Raw genomic sequence first — 15,750 nt, 5'->3', positions numbered from 1 at the left:
ACACACACACAGTGCATAGAAACACACGCAACGGGTACACACACACACATCATAAACTCTGTAAAAAAGAGAGGTCAGGTCTCTGGTTGTAAGGTGTAGTGTCCTGACTCCTGTAAGTGTTCAGTCTCTTCTTGTCCCTGCCCTGGCCTCTGCCACGGTGTGTGTGTGTCCTGAGTCCTGTGGTGTGTGAGATGGAGTGTGTACTAGCGTCCCTGCGTGGTGGGTAGATTTGTCGCTGTGCATGTACGCAGAGTGTTTGGGCCACGGTTGGGGTCACCTCTCTGGCCCATAGTCGGTGACGACCAGACCAGATGTGAGCTGACTCTAATGACCCCTGCGGATGGGGTCGCTGAGGCAACCGCTTTCCCCTCTGCCTGTAAACAGAGAAGCAACCCACCAGTGTTCTTAGATGGGGTCGCCAAGGTGAAGACTAGCCTTGATGTGTGTGAGCGAGAGAGACGAGAGCTCAAATTGTGTGTGTGTGTGTGTGTGTGTGCGCGGCTTCTCTTGACCTTTTTTTTGTTATTCTTGCTCTGTTTTCTTCGGTTGATGCTCAATGGGTTTATTTTTTGTTGAACCCTCTACTGTCCCCCCCCTCCTCCCAGTACAGTAAAGTTTTGACATTTTCTTTGCCCAGGCTTGTTGCTTTCTGACATCTTCTTATGGAAAGGGGTTAATATGTTTCAGGAATACTCACTTTCTTTTGTTCGCCCTTGTCTGGCAAGCTGTAATGTTTTGCTTATGAATATTGATACACCAAGTGTATATTAATGACCCTGGGTGACCTTAACCCTATCCTTATTGGCTCCCTGGTGGTATCTGCATCCTCATGAATATTAAACAGGCTCTGTAACCTCCATTACCCTAATCTTTGCTGTCTAGCCTCCCGGAAGGTCCTGTCGTCATGGTAACCCTGTTACTAAACTCCTTGGGAAGAAAAAAAATTGACCCTGGGAAAAAATATATGTTGAAAATAAAGGATTGAGAAATCATTCAAATGATTGTATCCACCGTTGCTGGTGATTCTCAGTGCTGAGAGAAAGGCTTGAGGAAAGCTGGTGGATTTTGTTGCATTAAAGCTCCTTGGTTTTTCAGTGTTATTATGATTTTCTTCAGTCATTGCCAAGGCAGTGAGTTACCCCTTGCTGAGAGCACCGAAGTCTATTTGGTATTTTGAATAGGCTGTTCCCTTTGTACTTAGCTGGTAAATAGAATTCAGAGTGCTCACTTGTGATAAGGAGGCATCAGAATGAGTGTATAGTGTAGTAGTCTGGCTCACTTTGTAATCCAGGGTACAGGTGACTGCTGACTTGTTGATTTACAACGTCAAGGCTGTTCAAGTCAATGCCTCCTAGATTGTCATTTAAGGATGCGCTCTCAAACTTTTGTATAATTTTTGCCAGTAGTTTTGAAATTGGTTCTCAAGTGCCTAAAGTGTTCCCTGTTTTTTTCTGTGTACTACGTCATCATTTGGTATGATATGTTACGTCCCGCAATTTTGTAAAAAAATAAGTAATCCTACTATATGTTACAGATTTCTTGTGCTAAAGATCCTGGAGTTTATCTTTAATGACAAAATCCAGTCCTTTCCTGGGTAATGTTCATTGGGGAAAACTGTAGTAAAACATTGTGCAACAGAAAAAGCTAAAACAAATGTTTTCATATTGGATCATTTCAGGTTGCACCTCCCCGTTTCCCTCCGTTTATGATCCAATGAACGTGACCCTGGTTTGTCCTCAGCTCTGACCATGATGATCCCTTCCACCTCTCTTTCCCTCTCACCAAACGTCTCTTCTTATTCTCTCCTGTAGATGTGGACAGCGTCGAGGAGGGTGGGCCCGACGGGGTCTGCTGTCCCGTGGAGGACGACGGTGGCATTGGCGGCGGTGGCTGGTACGGGAACGCCTCCGACACGCGCTCCGAGTCGTCGTACAGCGGCGACATCCATGACGACCATGAGCTGTTCCTCCACGGGGGCTCCCCCCCCACCCCCTCCCCAGACCGACCTCCAGAACACCCCGACACCTCAACCGAGAGCTCCCTGGGGGGCTGCCCTACGCCTGTCCACAGCCATCACCACCACCGGGCCTCTCTTGAGCTCCTGAGCCTAGGGGTGGACGGAGGGGTGTTCTCTGCCCAAGATACCCTTTCCTCCGTGGTATCCTCGCTCTATGGAGAGGCTGCCTCCGAGGCCCTGGGGAAACCCCTGAGTAGTAACCTGCGGCGCCTCCTAGAGGCTGGGTCGTTGAAGCTGGATGGGGAACTTCTGGGGAGAGTGAGAGGAGGGGGAGGAGAGTCGCCCCCTATAGGCTTAGCTCCAGCCCTGACCCTCTCCCCCTCCTCCCATCATGCTCAGCAGCTAAGTGCCCTCGCCCGAAAACTGGCGGCCAATAACAACAACAACAACAGTGGAGGCTCCGCCTCGGCCTCGCCCACCTCTGTTGCCATGTCGTCCACCGCCATCAAGCAGGAGCCCTGCGACCCCTTCACCTCGGTAGTCACCCCGAGCAATGGCGCTGGCTTCGTGTGGGTGGGAGTGGCCGGTGACGGGAAGTGGCCCCCGGCGGGTTGCGGCGGGTCCAGCCTATCACCGGACTCGGCCATCCAGAAGCTGAAAGCGGCAGCCAACGCGGTTTTACAGGACAAGAACGCCACCGTAGTGGCCTCGTCTACTTCCTCTTCATCATCCTCCTGCTCTACCGTACCCACCCTGGGAGGAGGGAGCCGGGGAGGAACAGACGACTCGGTACGCTTCGATGCCTTCACCTCCCCCTTCAGCCCTCAGTCGGCCAGCTCCACGCTAGCCGCCCTGTCCAAGAAGGTGAGCGAGCGCTCCCAGACCACCTCCACCTCCTCATCAGACCACCAACACCAACCCTCCACCGGCTCCTCCTTCCTCTCCCTGGTCTCTATGACTTCCTCGGCTGCGCTCCTCAAGGAGGTGGCAGCCCGGGCGGCAGGGAACCTCCTTGCTGATAAGATGGAGGCCCCAGCAGGAGGAGGGGCCATCCAGGAGGACATCAAGCCCCTGCTGGACAGGAACCAGAAGGCAGGGACCCCCACAGGGCCCTTGAGCACCATGGACCTGCTGCTGCCCTCCACCCCTAAGGGAAGGGCCAAACCCAGCAGCCAAGCAGGTAGGCTAATCCACCCTGACCCTACACAATTTCTTCCAGAGGTGGAATTTGTTGTCTATAAGCCTTGTGGTGAGTTTTTGGATTTTCAGTAGTAAGCTACATTCTGTTTTGTTTTGCAGTTTGGTAAATGTAATAGTGAGTTTATCAAGATATTATGTCAGCTACATTTTGTCGTCGTGACAAGGTTCGGAACATTGGAACGTTGTTAAGAACACTGGACCATTTGTATAAACCTTGTGGCAAACAAAGTGCCGCTATCCATCAATCCCAGAAGGTGTTGTTTCTCTAGCAAGGTTTTCTACAACAATGAACCGTTGTGGAAGACCTTCCCAGGTTGAACACAACAACAACAGCAGATTTTTTTTTATGCATTTCAATCAGTTATTTCACCTTGCATTTTTCAAGGTTGTTTGTCGGTACTAGTTCATTTCCCCTTTCACATCCTGAACTGTCCTCAGATATTAAATCCTCTTCAGCTTTTCAACTTGTTTGGAAACTGTCGTTGACAGATATTCTCCAAGCTTTTGCTTATTATATGGAATTAAAGCTGGTCTCTAAGCAAATGTTCTAACACGTTGAATCCCTTTAATCACTTTAAGGACATACACATTTGATTTACTGTATTACTGATTCGCGTCAAAGTGGTAGGGATTCGGTTCAATCGCGGTGAATCGAATCATGCGAATCAAAATAATAATTTGTGAACAGGGGACAGTAAAATAAAAAATGTAGAAACCTTCCTTTTGCCTATAAAACTTGTTTTGTAGATACTTGAATAAGTTGATTTCAGAAGCTAGACAGTAGTCAGCTTGCAGTGAACTCTTCTAAACTGAGATAAATGACTAAGCTAGAATAGGAACATTTCCTGAAGAAAATGTGTGTGCTTGTTTCAGCTGTCCAAAAATGTATTTTTTATAGTAGTGGAAGGTGTTAAATGAAGATTTCAAGCTGAATAGAAGTTGAAGTAGTTCAATATAGTAAGAATAGGTCTGATTTAATTTAGTAGAATATATATTTCAACTACCACATCAATCATGAACAATAGCAGAACTATGCCTTCACTGCTTTCAATGGGGCTATTTAACACGGGAATGTAGTTAAGTGATGATGCCTGAAAAGCATTTGTAGGATATATTGGCACGGGTTTGTCTCGGGCCGGCAAACCGTGTCAATATATCCTCCAAACACCGGCTTCGAGGGCATTATCACTTTTATACAACGGGTTACCGGTTACCAACATGTTCAAATAATGATTGACATATTTTCATTAAAAACATTATTTTGATGAATTTATTCATACTATTTCATCCTTCCACAAGATATAGTGCCGAAACAAGTCTAGAGTTGCTACCCAAACCAGCTGGTCGTTCGTTCTGTTGTCAGAGACGCGACCCAGTCGTTCAGTCTTTTTGTTCTGTATCTATGCACGCGACCCAGTCGTTCGTTGTAAATGTTCTATTGCCATACTGGCTGGCAACATTCTTATCCCTTGCTTGCTAGCTAGCCAACAACGGCTAACTTTACAGTTACAAGACTAGCATGCTAGCTACACTTAGTTTCGTTTGACCCTTTTTCAATGGACTTTTCTTTGTATACGTCCATAAAAATGATGCCAGCTGATGAATGATTTAGACTGGCTGAGAAACGTTGCCTGCCTCTCTCTCGTTCCGACTCCCAACCCCTACACGTTCATTACTATGGGACAGTTGGAAATCGAATTTGAATATTGAAACAATGTTGCAAGTGTCGGAGAGACAGTAAGGGTTATAAAAATCTCTGCTGTTGAAAACTAGATGTGAAATAATAATGCTTTTTGTAGTGGAGATCAAGTTTATAACTTCCCTGCCAGGGCTGATGAGACAGTGGATTGCGCATTTTAACGTCATAGATTTAGCTGGTAGTAACTTGTGTAATAACCAATCAGCATTCAAGATCTGACCCACCCGTTGTATAATTTGTAGGGTACCCTGACTGGGACTCAAACCCTGGTCCCTGTGACTCTCAGTATAAAACGGCTAAAATCTCTTGGTGAGGTTTCTAGTTTTGTATTTATTTTATTCATGTATTTGAAGAGAGAATCCCCCTCCCCGTCTGGCCTGAGTCTGGGAAAAGGTCTGTGGGCCTGGCAGGATGTCCAACCCAAACCAATTGCGCTTGGCTCTGCGGTGTGTACAGTAGAAACCGAGTGTCCATATCCGTGTCTGTTCTGCAGATTCTTCTGGCTCCATCAACCTCCCTTTACCAGTCACCTCTGTACAGACTGGTGGAGGTTGGAGCCAGAGGAGTCTGCAGTCAGGGCCTTCTCCTCTGTCCTCAGATCAGCATTCAGCAGACTCCCAGCCAAACACAATCCCATCAGTTTACACGGGGCAGGTCCAGAACAGACTATGGGAGGCACACAGTACTACACAGAGCCATGACTACATGGAACTCTATTCCACATCAGGTAACTGACAAGCTGTAGGTTCAGATTAAAAAAATCGATACAATGAAACCTTATAGAACAGCAGGGACTAAGAAGAGACAAACACACACAGACACATGCATTTACATGCTAACTCACGCACTCTGCACACATGTATACATGGATTTTGTGTTGTAGATATGTGGTAGTAGAGTAGTGGCCTGAGGACACACCTAATGGGTTGTGAAATGTAATGTCATGTAATATTTATAATTGTATTTAACTGCCTTAATGTTGCCGGACCCCAAGAAGAGTAGCTAACCCCCCCCCCCCCCCCCCCCCACACACACACACACACACACACACACACACACACAACTCCTCTCCTCTCTCAAAATGAGCAGCCTTTAGGGAGAACAGTGGAGTGTGTTCCAGGGTAGATGGATGGGAACTTTTGAAGGATTGTGTCGTAACCCTTAAACAAAATCTAAAATGGCTGGATCAAATTGACTTGAGACGGATGAGAGGGAGAGAGGCAGTCAATGCAATATTCTGTGATCTGCATGTTAAAAAGGGTTGTCGGCGGTAACCTGCAGCCGTCAAGGTCGCGGTGGAATGCTATACAAATGCAGTTACTTGTCTGCTGGCCAGACAGAAAAAACATGCCCTTGGTTATTGATTGGTTTGTTTTATTGCAGTTGGCTGGTCTGGTATGAAATTGTTACACATTTAGCCTATATTTAGTGTTACATAAATCTGTGTAATTCTACATAGTTTAGACATTTCTTGATAATTGATCTTGATTGCCCTGGAGAGAGAGAGAGAGAATCTGCTATCTGACGTACTGACCAGTTAAACGCTGTTCCATCTTTTTTCTTTCTCCTCCACCTCTTCCCCTACATCCTCCAATGAGCAAGGAGTCCACGTTTATCTTCTCTCCTCTCTCTCCTCCTCCCCCTCTCTCTTCTCCCCCTCTCTTCTCTCCCTCGTTCCAGACGTTTGGGCCGCAGATGGCGGTTTATTGTTGCAAATAGGCAGTCTCGAGGTTTTACACCCGGGGTCAATGAATGGCTGAGCGCGGGTAATTTCACCAAACACTGATTACCAGATGTTTTCCAAGGAACAGGAGGAGAATACTTATGAAGCCATCGATGACAGGCCCGTGGTGAATTTGTAATGCAATCATGCCGGGTCCTAATAAGCCCAATTAAACGGCGTAATAGAGGCCGGAAATGAAGCCAACAACAATAATCGAGATAATAAAACCTTGAGTTTGACTTATTTTGTTCAGACGCACAGCAGGCTTTGTTGAGCGTTCTCAGCTTGAGGTGTCTAGAGGTTGCGTCTCACCTAGTAGAGGTGTGGGAATAGTGACAAAGTCAGTAACCTTAGAGAGGCTCCATAGTCCGTAACTCCTCTCTGGTAAGGAAGAAATGGACCAGTGATTGGGGGGGGATCGATAGTTGCATATCGCAATATTATTTTTGGACGATATTGTATGGATTTGTTTAAAAACAATCCAGGTAGTGTTAGCTAGCGCTAGTCGGCTGTACCTGCGCCATAACTAACGTATTTCTGATCCTATAGCTTGTTCTCCATCTTCTTTTTAAATAGGGAGCCAAGATGTTTTCAGCACTTTTATTACCATGACTGATCAAGACTCGTGTTCTCATGGCTCTCTCTCTCTTGTCTCTCTGCAGCAGACATATGGTGAGCAATAGGTTTGGAACATCAAATCGCAATAAAACTGCAGTATATGGAATCGCAATTCATATAGAATGGTGAGAATCGTAATGCATATCGTATCGGCACCTTTGTATCGTGATAATATCGTGTGGTGAAGTCCCAAGCAATTCCCAGCTCGAGAAATGGACCTGTTCCAATACTTCAGAAATGTATCCTTCACCCTCCTAGCTTCCTTCTTTTCTTCCTTGAAGTAATCACAGATCTGACATGGGCTGGATTGGGGAAAGCTATAAAGTGGAAACCTTACTTACACCTTACCAGTCACTTATAGATCAGATAGGTGCACTGACATCAAGCAAGGAATGATGCATTGCTTAAGTATTTGTTCAGGGGACTGTATGCACTAAATGACTTGTATTTTTACTGAGCTGCCATTCTCAGCCAGGTATCCCTTGGTAAATAATTATTCTGACCTCACTGGAACTCCCTGGTTAAATAAAGGTGAAATAAATAAATGTCTCATCCCCTCTTTTTCCTCTCCTCTCCCAGGTTCCCCGGGGGAGGACGGAGGGAAGCCGTTCCAGTGTCCGGTGTGTGGCCTGGTCATCAAGAGGAAGAGCTACTGGAAGAGACACATGGTGATCCACACCGGCCTGAAGAGTCACCAGTGTCCCCTGTGCCCCTTCCGCTGCGCCCGCAAAGACAATCTCAAGTCCCACATGAAGGTGAGATGATGGGAGCCTGTGATGCCTCCTTTGACCTGTGACCTCATCGTGTTAGCCATCCCCTGAGGTCGTAATTGTGGAAGTGGTGCTAATGCTACTAATTGCTCAAAGGAAGGGAGGTGCACGCTCTAGTCAAAGTCACCTCTAGTGTATCGGGATAACGTGCCTCAAATTACACTGTAGTTAGTAGACCAAAGCTAGAGGGGGTTTTAACAAGAGCGAGAAGCTCCAGGTGTTGAGGGAATCCTTACTGTTTTACGCTCTTATTTAATCTCTTTTACTCATTTTATTTCAATTATTTATTTGCATAGGGACAGATTCAATTAGCCTGAAACATTGACACACGTTGAATGGACAACACGGTGATGCATTACTCCATTGTAGCGTAGGAACATTTTCAGTGTCTTGTCCTCAAATGAGCATCATTGCTTTGACTGTTGTTGCCGTGACAATGCGGAGGTACACCCACCACTCATCCTATCCCTGTATCCCAGGTCCACCAGCATCAGGACCGGGGCGAGACGTTCCAGTGCGAACTTTGCCCTTTCACCTCCTCGCGCCACTTCAGCCTCAAGCTCCACATGCGCTGCCACCAGCACTTCCCCCGCTCTGGGTCCGCCTCCGACGGGGTCAAGGTCAAGGAAGAGGCCACCACGGACACGGAGGGCGAGGGGTCACTCCTGGGCGATTTCAACCCCGGGGAATCCCCCCTCCAGTCGGACGCAGGGAACCAGAGCTCCCCTGGAGTCTCCAACCACCACATCTATATAAAAGAAGAGCCCCAGGAGAGGGAGCTGTCGGTGCTATCGCCCTTCACCCTTTGCAGGGACAGGGAGCGGGAGCGGCCTGGTAGCAGTGGCAACTCCCTGGACCTCTCTATGGGGGGAGTCGGCTTGGGGGTGGGGGTGCGGTCCAGTCCTGGTGGAGGTCCAACGGCAGCGTCCCTCTTCAGCCCGGACATCACCACCAAGACAGCCACCGACCTGCTCATGAAGCTCTCAGGTAACCATGACAGCAACTCCCGTCAATAACAACACTCACTAACGGCCAGGTGTTAGACTGGTGGGCAACATTTGATGGCCATTTCAGATGGCCATCATTTTGACTGTCTTAGCATATTTCTTGGGGTTTCGTCATGAATGTCAATGAACGTCAACTCACCAATCCAATAACCCCAACACTCCGCTTTGTCTCTCCAATAACCTCATCAACAACACACACGCTATCGTTAGCCAGAATAACGCTAGGTATTATATCAGGTTTGTTGAGATGCATTCCACCGTGTTGTGACGATGGCAAAGGATCAGTTACTTTGAGACAATGGCTGAAGATTGATGGGGGAAGGTGTGCCCGGGGTTGGGTGCCAAGGTCGGGGTTGAGGCTGCCACTCTAACTCCTAATGCCAGCTAATTAGATTGAGATCTCCTGAACGAGGGATGCTGAAGGAGGTGAGGGACAAGGGATGGGGGAGGAGGGGGGTAGAAAACCCTCGGAACATTAGATTAATTAAAAATGTATGCATAATTCATAAATTAAGAAGAATTCATAATTTGAAATGATTAGAGCCCTTAACTTCTGCTCCGTGACCCTGGCTAGGATGCGCTGTGCGATGTGCGCCGCGGAGGGACTGGACAGGCTTAGTTAACCCCTCCCCCTCCAGTTCGGCTCCGCGCCGGTGCCCCCCTGGTGCCAGTCTCACTTCACTCCCAGACTTCGCAATCAAGCCAGGAAAGTCCCAGAGGAGATGGAGCCAAGATGGCTTCTTCTCTCACAATGTCAGCCCAGTGTAGAGTGTCGGACGGGCGGCGGACATCTAAGTTCAAGGGCGGCGTCATTCATGCAGTACCGGAGGGAATTTGAAATATGGGAGGACAACCCTTTTGTTTTTAAAGAGCGGATAGTAGTGGACTTGAGTGATGTTAGAGATAACGATGTTTTAATAGAATACTGGTCCTTTTGATTACCGAGGGCTTTCATGATCATCTCTGAGCGCGGTTGGTAAAAAAGAGAAGGGGGGTTTTGGCCCAAAGCTTTACTCAGATCTTTTGCACTCTTTGCTGGGCCGTACAGCAGACTGGGAGGGTAGAGAGGAGGAGAAAGGGAGGGAGGGGGGGGGGGGGGTAAAGCTTCTTCTCAGGGGAACCTCGGGACTCTTTCTTTTGACCTCCCTGCCAAGAGCGATTGAGTGTGTACATGCAGCAGCTCATCTCCTGATTTACCACTGCTGTCACAGTGCCTGTCTCAATCCCACAAGAGCTGTAAAAGAGAGAGAGAGGGGTGGAGGATGGAGAGAGGGGTAGAGAATGGAGAGAGAGGCTATGAGAGGTGTTGGAGGATGGAGAGAAGGGCTGTAAGAGAGAGAGAGGTGTAGGATGGAGAGAAGGGCTTTGAGAGAGGGAGCGCGGTGGAGGATGGAGAGAAGGGCTGTGAGGGAGATGGGTGTTGGATGGAGAGAAGGGCTGTAAGAGAGAGGGGGGTGGAGAATGGAGAGAATGGCTGTAAGAGAGAGGGGTGTTGAATTGAGAGAAGGGCTGTAAGGGGGAGAGAAGGGCTGTAAGAGATGGAGAGGGGGTGGAGGATGGAGAGAAGGGGGTGGAGAATGGAGAGAATGGCTGTAAGAGAGGGGGGTGTTGGATTGAGAGAAGGGCTGTAAGAGAGAGGTATAGGATTGAGAGAAGGGCTGTAAGAGAGGGAGAGCGGTGGAGGATGGAGAGAAGGGCTGTGAGGGAGAGGGGTGTTGGATGGAGAGAAGGGCTGTAAGAGAGAGGTATAGGATGGAGAGAAGGGCTGTAAGAGAGGGAGAGGGGTGTTGGGTGGAGAGAAGGGCTGTGAGGGAGAGGGGTGTTGGATGGAGAGAAGGGCTGTGAGGGAGAGGGGTGTTGGATGGAGAGAAGGGCTGTAAGACAGAGGAAGAGGGGTGGAGGATGGAGAGAAGGGCTGTGAGAGAGGGAGAGCGGTGGAGGATGGAGAGAAGGGCTGTGAGGGAGAGGGGTGTTGGATGGAGAGAAGGGCTGTAAGAGAGAGAGGGGGGTGGAGAATGGAGAGAGTGGGTGTTGGATTGAGAGAAGGGCTGTAAGAGAGAGGTATAGGATGGAGAGAAGGGCTGTAAGAGAGAGGTGGAGGATGGAGAGAAGGGCTGTAAGAGAGGGAGAGCGGTGGAGGATGGAGAGAAGGGCTGTGAGGGAGAGGGGTGTTGGATGGAGAGAAGGGCTGTAAGAGAGAGGTATAGGATGGAGAGAAGGGCTGTAAGAGAGGGAGAGGGGTGTTGGATGGAGAGAAGGGCTGTAAGAGAGGGAGAGGGGTGTTGGATGGAGAGAAGGGCTGTGAGGGAGAGGGGTGTTGGATGGAGAGAAGGGCTGTAAGACAGAGAGGGAGAGGGGTGGAGGATGGAGAGAAGGGCTGTGAGGGAGAGGGGTGGAGGATGGAGAGAAGGGCTGTAAGACAGAGGGAGAGGGTGGAGGATGGAGAGAAGGGCTGTAAGACAGAGAGGGAGAGGGGTGGAGGATGGAGAGAAGGGCTGTAAGACAGAGAGGGAGAGGGGTGGAGGATGGAGAGAAGGGCTGTAAGACAGAGAGGGAGAGGGGTGGAGGATGGAGAGAAGGGCTGTAAGACAGAGAGGGTGAGGGGTGGAGGATGGAGAGAAGGGCTGTAAGACAGAGAGGGTGAGGGGTGGAGGATGGAGAGAAGGGCTGTAAGACAGAGAGGGTGAGGGGTGGAGGATGGAGAGAAGGGCTGTAAGACAGAGGGGGAGGGGTGGAGGATGGAGAGAAGAAAGGGGGGGGGGTAAAAAGACAGGGAGGGAGAGATCATAGCCTTGCTATTGAGAAAGGCCCCCGTAGGCAGACCTGGCTCTCAGGAGAAGACAGGCTGTGTGCACTCTGCCCACAAACTGAGGTGGAAACTGAGCTGCACTTCCTAACTTCCTGCCAACCTTCTGCCAAATGACCATATTAGAGACACATATTTCCCTCCGATTACACAGATCCACGAAGAATTTGAAAACAAATCAAATTTGGATAAACTCTCATATCTATTGTGTGGAATACCACAGTGTGCCATCACAGCAACAAGATCTGTGACCTGTTGCCACAAGAAAAGGGCAACCAGTAAATACAACCCATATTTATGTTTATTTACATTCCCTTTAGTACTTCTACTATTTCCACATCGTTACAACACTGTATATAGACATAATATGACATTTGAATGGTTTGCTGTTCATTTTTGTTTATTTCACTTTTGTATATTATCTACTTCACTTTCTTTGGCAATGTTACATATGTTTCTCATGCCAATAAAGCCCCTTGAATTGAATTGAACTGATAAAAAAATATCTAAATAAAGTGACAGACGGCAAAGGAGAGAGGAAAAAAGAGCGAGTAGGAGCTGACTCCCCAGGCATCTCTTTTTTAGGCTGCCCTGTTCTGACCAATCCCCTTTGATTTCTCCCCCGCACGGCAACTCTGACACAACCTACAGCCTACCCAGTGTGACCCTCCACATTCTGATTTGAGAGGGGAAAGATGAAAGTCTGCGGAGGTACTTTGAAATGCGTGGATGGGGCCCGGTTAGGACGCTACTCGCAGGACCCCTCAGATGGGTAATAATGGCGCTGCGACCCCGTTTGGAGGTGGCCATCGAGCGTGACCCCGGGCCGGGTGTGAATAATTGGCATGCCGCTGAAGCGGGGGCTTGTGGGAGGAAGTGTCGTTGGTGTTGAGGGTGTCTTATTTATCTCAGAGGAGAGAGCGAGAGAGTGAAAGAGAGAGAAAAAGAGCGAAGGCGTTGGATGCAGTGTTTGATGCAGTTGGAGTATCTTAGTGATGTAGTGTGTGTTTGTCTGTGTGCGAGTGTGCTTGTGAGTTGACACGTTTTATACCCAATCAATATGTCTACATAATATACTGTAAGTTATCCAGTCACCTATTCTCTCATTCAAATATTGTTTAAGATTCATCTGACAACACCTGTCGGGGTGGGCAGACACATGTTACAACCTCTTCTCAATAATGTATTTTCCTCTCGACCACGACACGTGAACAGAGTCAGCCAGCCAGTCAGTCAACACTTCTCATATGTGACCTCTGGTCCATCCTCTCTGCTGTCAGCCCTCAGTATCTACACTACTCTGTGACGCTCAGTACACACGCGGTCAGCTATTGTTGCTGCCCTCCACTCCACCTGCCTGCCCATTGTTTGTGTGTGTGAGTGTGTGTGCAGACACTATCCCAGCAGCCACCTCATTCTCCTCTCCTCCTGGAGAAAACAGGAGCCAGTTGTTAGAGGGGGAGCAGGCCAGCGTGACAGAGGTGGAAAGCTAATGAAGTTATTTGACGGCAGGCCCGGCCGCGGAGCGAGAGGTGAGGCGCATTGGACAAGTGTCTGGCAGAGAGACGGATGAGGCGAGAGGAAGGAAGTGTGGCTGGAGAGGAGAGCGACAATAGTAAAGAGAGGGGCAAGGGGGAGAGGGAGAGGTGGAGGCGAGGGGGAGAGGTGGAGGCGAGGGGGAGAGGTGGAGGCGAGGGGGAGAGGTGGAGGCGAGGGGGAGAGGTGGGGGAGAGGTGGAGGCAAGGGGGAGAGGGAGAGGCAAGGGGGAGAGGGAGAGGTGGATGGAGAGGAAAGGGAGAGCTAAAAATAAACAGCAGGAGTAGAAAAAGGGACAAAAGAACAAGAAAGCCAGAGTCTGAGGTGGAGCGTGAAAAAGAGAGAAAAAAAGAGAGAGGGAGAGCAGTGTCCGGCTGGCTGGCTGGTGGCATGTCAACAGGGCGTGATAACAGAGACAGGCTGATAGCACCATCACCCCTGGGTCACAGACAGACAGAAACAGGATGAACCCTAGTGTACTACTACTACACACGACGGGGAAGCTGCCACTGAACCGCTACATTGAAGGCAGGCAGAGATGGATAGTCACCTCTCAGCCAGAGACAGTAAAACTGCTACTCACGACACGGGGCTGCCACAAACCTGCTACACTGGCGGCAGAGATGGGATACATATTCATTCACTCAGGCCAGGAAGGAACCTTTACTACACACAGGAGGCTGCCACTGACGAAGGTGCCCCCGCCTGCTACACTGGCAGCAGAGATGGGTTACATCTCCATTCACTCAGACCAGGCCAGGCAGAAAGCTACTCATCACATCACCCAGTCACCCAGAGATGGCTGTTGGTGTTTAGGTCAGAGTTGAGGAAATAACCGACAGCATTCGGGGGGAAGTTGACGTGCTACAGAGTGCTAAAGCGTGTGCAGAGGGAAAGTACTGTAATTCGACTTCTGTCATTTTCTTTGGGTGAAATAAACCTAGGCACAGCACATCACCATGAATAACAGCTTAAACTATGGTGATTGGTGGTGGTAGCAGGAGCAGCAGCAGTAGTAGTAGTAGCAGCGGTAGTAGTAGTAGCAGCAACAGTAGTAGTAGTAGCAGCAACAGTAGTAGTAGTAGCAGCAACAGTAGTAGTAGTAGCAGCAACAGTAGTAGTAGTAGTAGTAGCAGCAACAGTAGTAGTAGTAGCAGCAACAGTAGTAGTAGTAGTAGTAGCAGCAACAGTAGTAGTAGTAGTAGTAGCAGCAACAGTAGTAGTAGTAGTAGTAGCAGCAACAGTAGTAGTAGTAGTAGTAGCAGCAACAGTAGTAGTAGTAGTAGTAGCAGCAACAGTAGTAGTAGCAGTAGCAGCAACAGTAGTAGTAGTAGCAGCAGCAGCAGCAGTAGTAGGAGTAGTAGTAGTAGTAGTAGCAGCAGTAGTAGTAGCAGTAGTAGTAGCAGCAGCAGTCGTAGTAGCAGTAGTAGTAGCAGTAGTAGTCGTAGTAGCAGTAGTAGTAGCAGTAGTAGTAGCAGCAGCAGCAGTCGTAGCAGCAGTCGTAGTAGTAGCAGCAGCAGTAGTAGTAGTAGCAGCAGTAGTAGTAGTAGCAGTAGTAGTAGTAGCAGCAGTAGTAGTAGTAGTAGTAGTAGTAGCAGCAGCAGTCGTAGTAGTAGTAGCAGCAGTAGTCGTAGCAGCAGTCGTAGTAGTAGTAGTAGCAGCAGCAGTAGTAGCAGCAGTCGTAGTAGCAGCAGCAGTCGTAGTAGTAGTAGCAGCAGTAGTCGTAGTAGTAGTAGCAGCAGTAGTCGTAGTAGCAGTAGTAGTAGTAGCAGCAGTAGTAGTAGTAGCAGCAGCAGTAGTCGTAGTGGCGGCAGTTGTCGTAGTAGTGGCGGCAGTTGTCGTAGTGGCAGCAGTAGTCGTAGTAGTGGCGGCAGTTGTCGTAGTGGCAGCAGTAGTAGTCATTGTAGTAGCAGTAGTAGTGGCAGCAGTAGTCGTAGTGGCAGCAGTAGTAGTCATTGTAGTAGCAGTAGTCGTAGTAGTGGTAGTAGTCATAGTAGTGGCAGCAGTAGTCGTAGTAGTGGCAGCAGTAGTAGTCATTGTAGTAGCAGTAGTAGTGGCAGCAGTAGTCGTAGTGGCAGCAGTAGTAGTCATTGTAGTAGCAGTAGTCATAGTAGTGGCAGCAGCAGTCGTAGTAGTGGCAGCAGTAGTCGTAGTAGTGGCAGCAGCAGTAGTCGTAGTAGTGGCAGCAGTAGTAGTCATAGTAGTGGCAGCAGTAGTAGTGGCAGCAGTAGTAGTCGTAGTAGTGACAGCAGTAGTCGTAGTAGTGACAGCAGTAGTCGTAGTAGTGGCAGCAGTAGTCGTAGTAGTGGCAGCAGTAGTAGTCGTAGTAGTGGCAGTAGTAGTGGCAGCAGCAGTATTCGATGTAGTGGCAGCAGTAGTAGTCGTAGTAGTGGCAGCAGTAGTCGTAGTAGTGGCAGCAGTAGTCGTAGTAGTG

At 48.9% G+C, this 15,750-nt stretch overlaps 1 protein-coding gene across 4 annotated transcripts in view; it reads left to right on the top strand.

Annotated features, from left to right (window-relative positions):
* LOC116352875 (zinc finger protein 827) overlaps positions 1–15,750 on the top strand; it is an 86,266-nt gene that overhangs the window by 21,520 nt on the left and 48,996 nt on the right. For 3 of the 4 annotated variants that reach the window (XM_031828359.1, XM_031828361.1, XM_031828357.1), the window contains exons 2-4: positions 1,812–3,137; positions 7,777–7,952; positions 8,447–8,954. In XM_031828359.1, the coding sequence (XP_031684219.1) occupies positions 1,812–3,137; positions 7,777–7,952; positions 8,447–8,954 (2,010 nt within the window). The remainder of the gene's footprint in view (positions 1–1,811; positions 3,138–7,776; positions 7,953–8,446; positions 8,955–15,750) is intronic. The other variant, XM_031828358.1, reaches the window with a different exon arrangement.

This window comes from Oncorhynchus kisutch, linkage group LG7 (genome assembly GCF_002021735.2).
Source record: "Oncorhynchus kisutch isolate 150728-3 linkage group LG7, Okis_V2, whole genome shotgun sequence".
In the NCBI taxonomy this organism is placed as follows: Eukaryota; Metazoa; Chordata; class Actinopteri; order Salmoniformes; family Salmonidae; genus Oncorhynchus; species Oncorhynchus kisutch.
The sequence above is the reverse complement of the archived record's forward strand: the minus strand, read 5'-3'. Positions and strand labels throughout refer to the sequence as shown.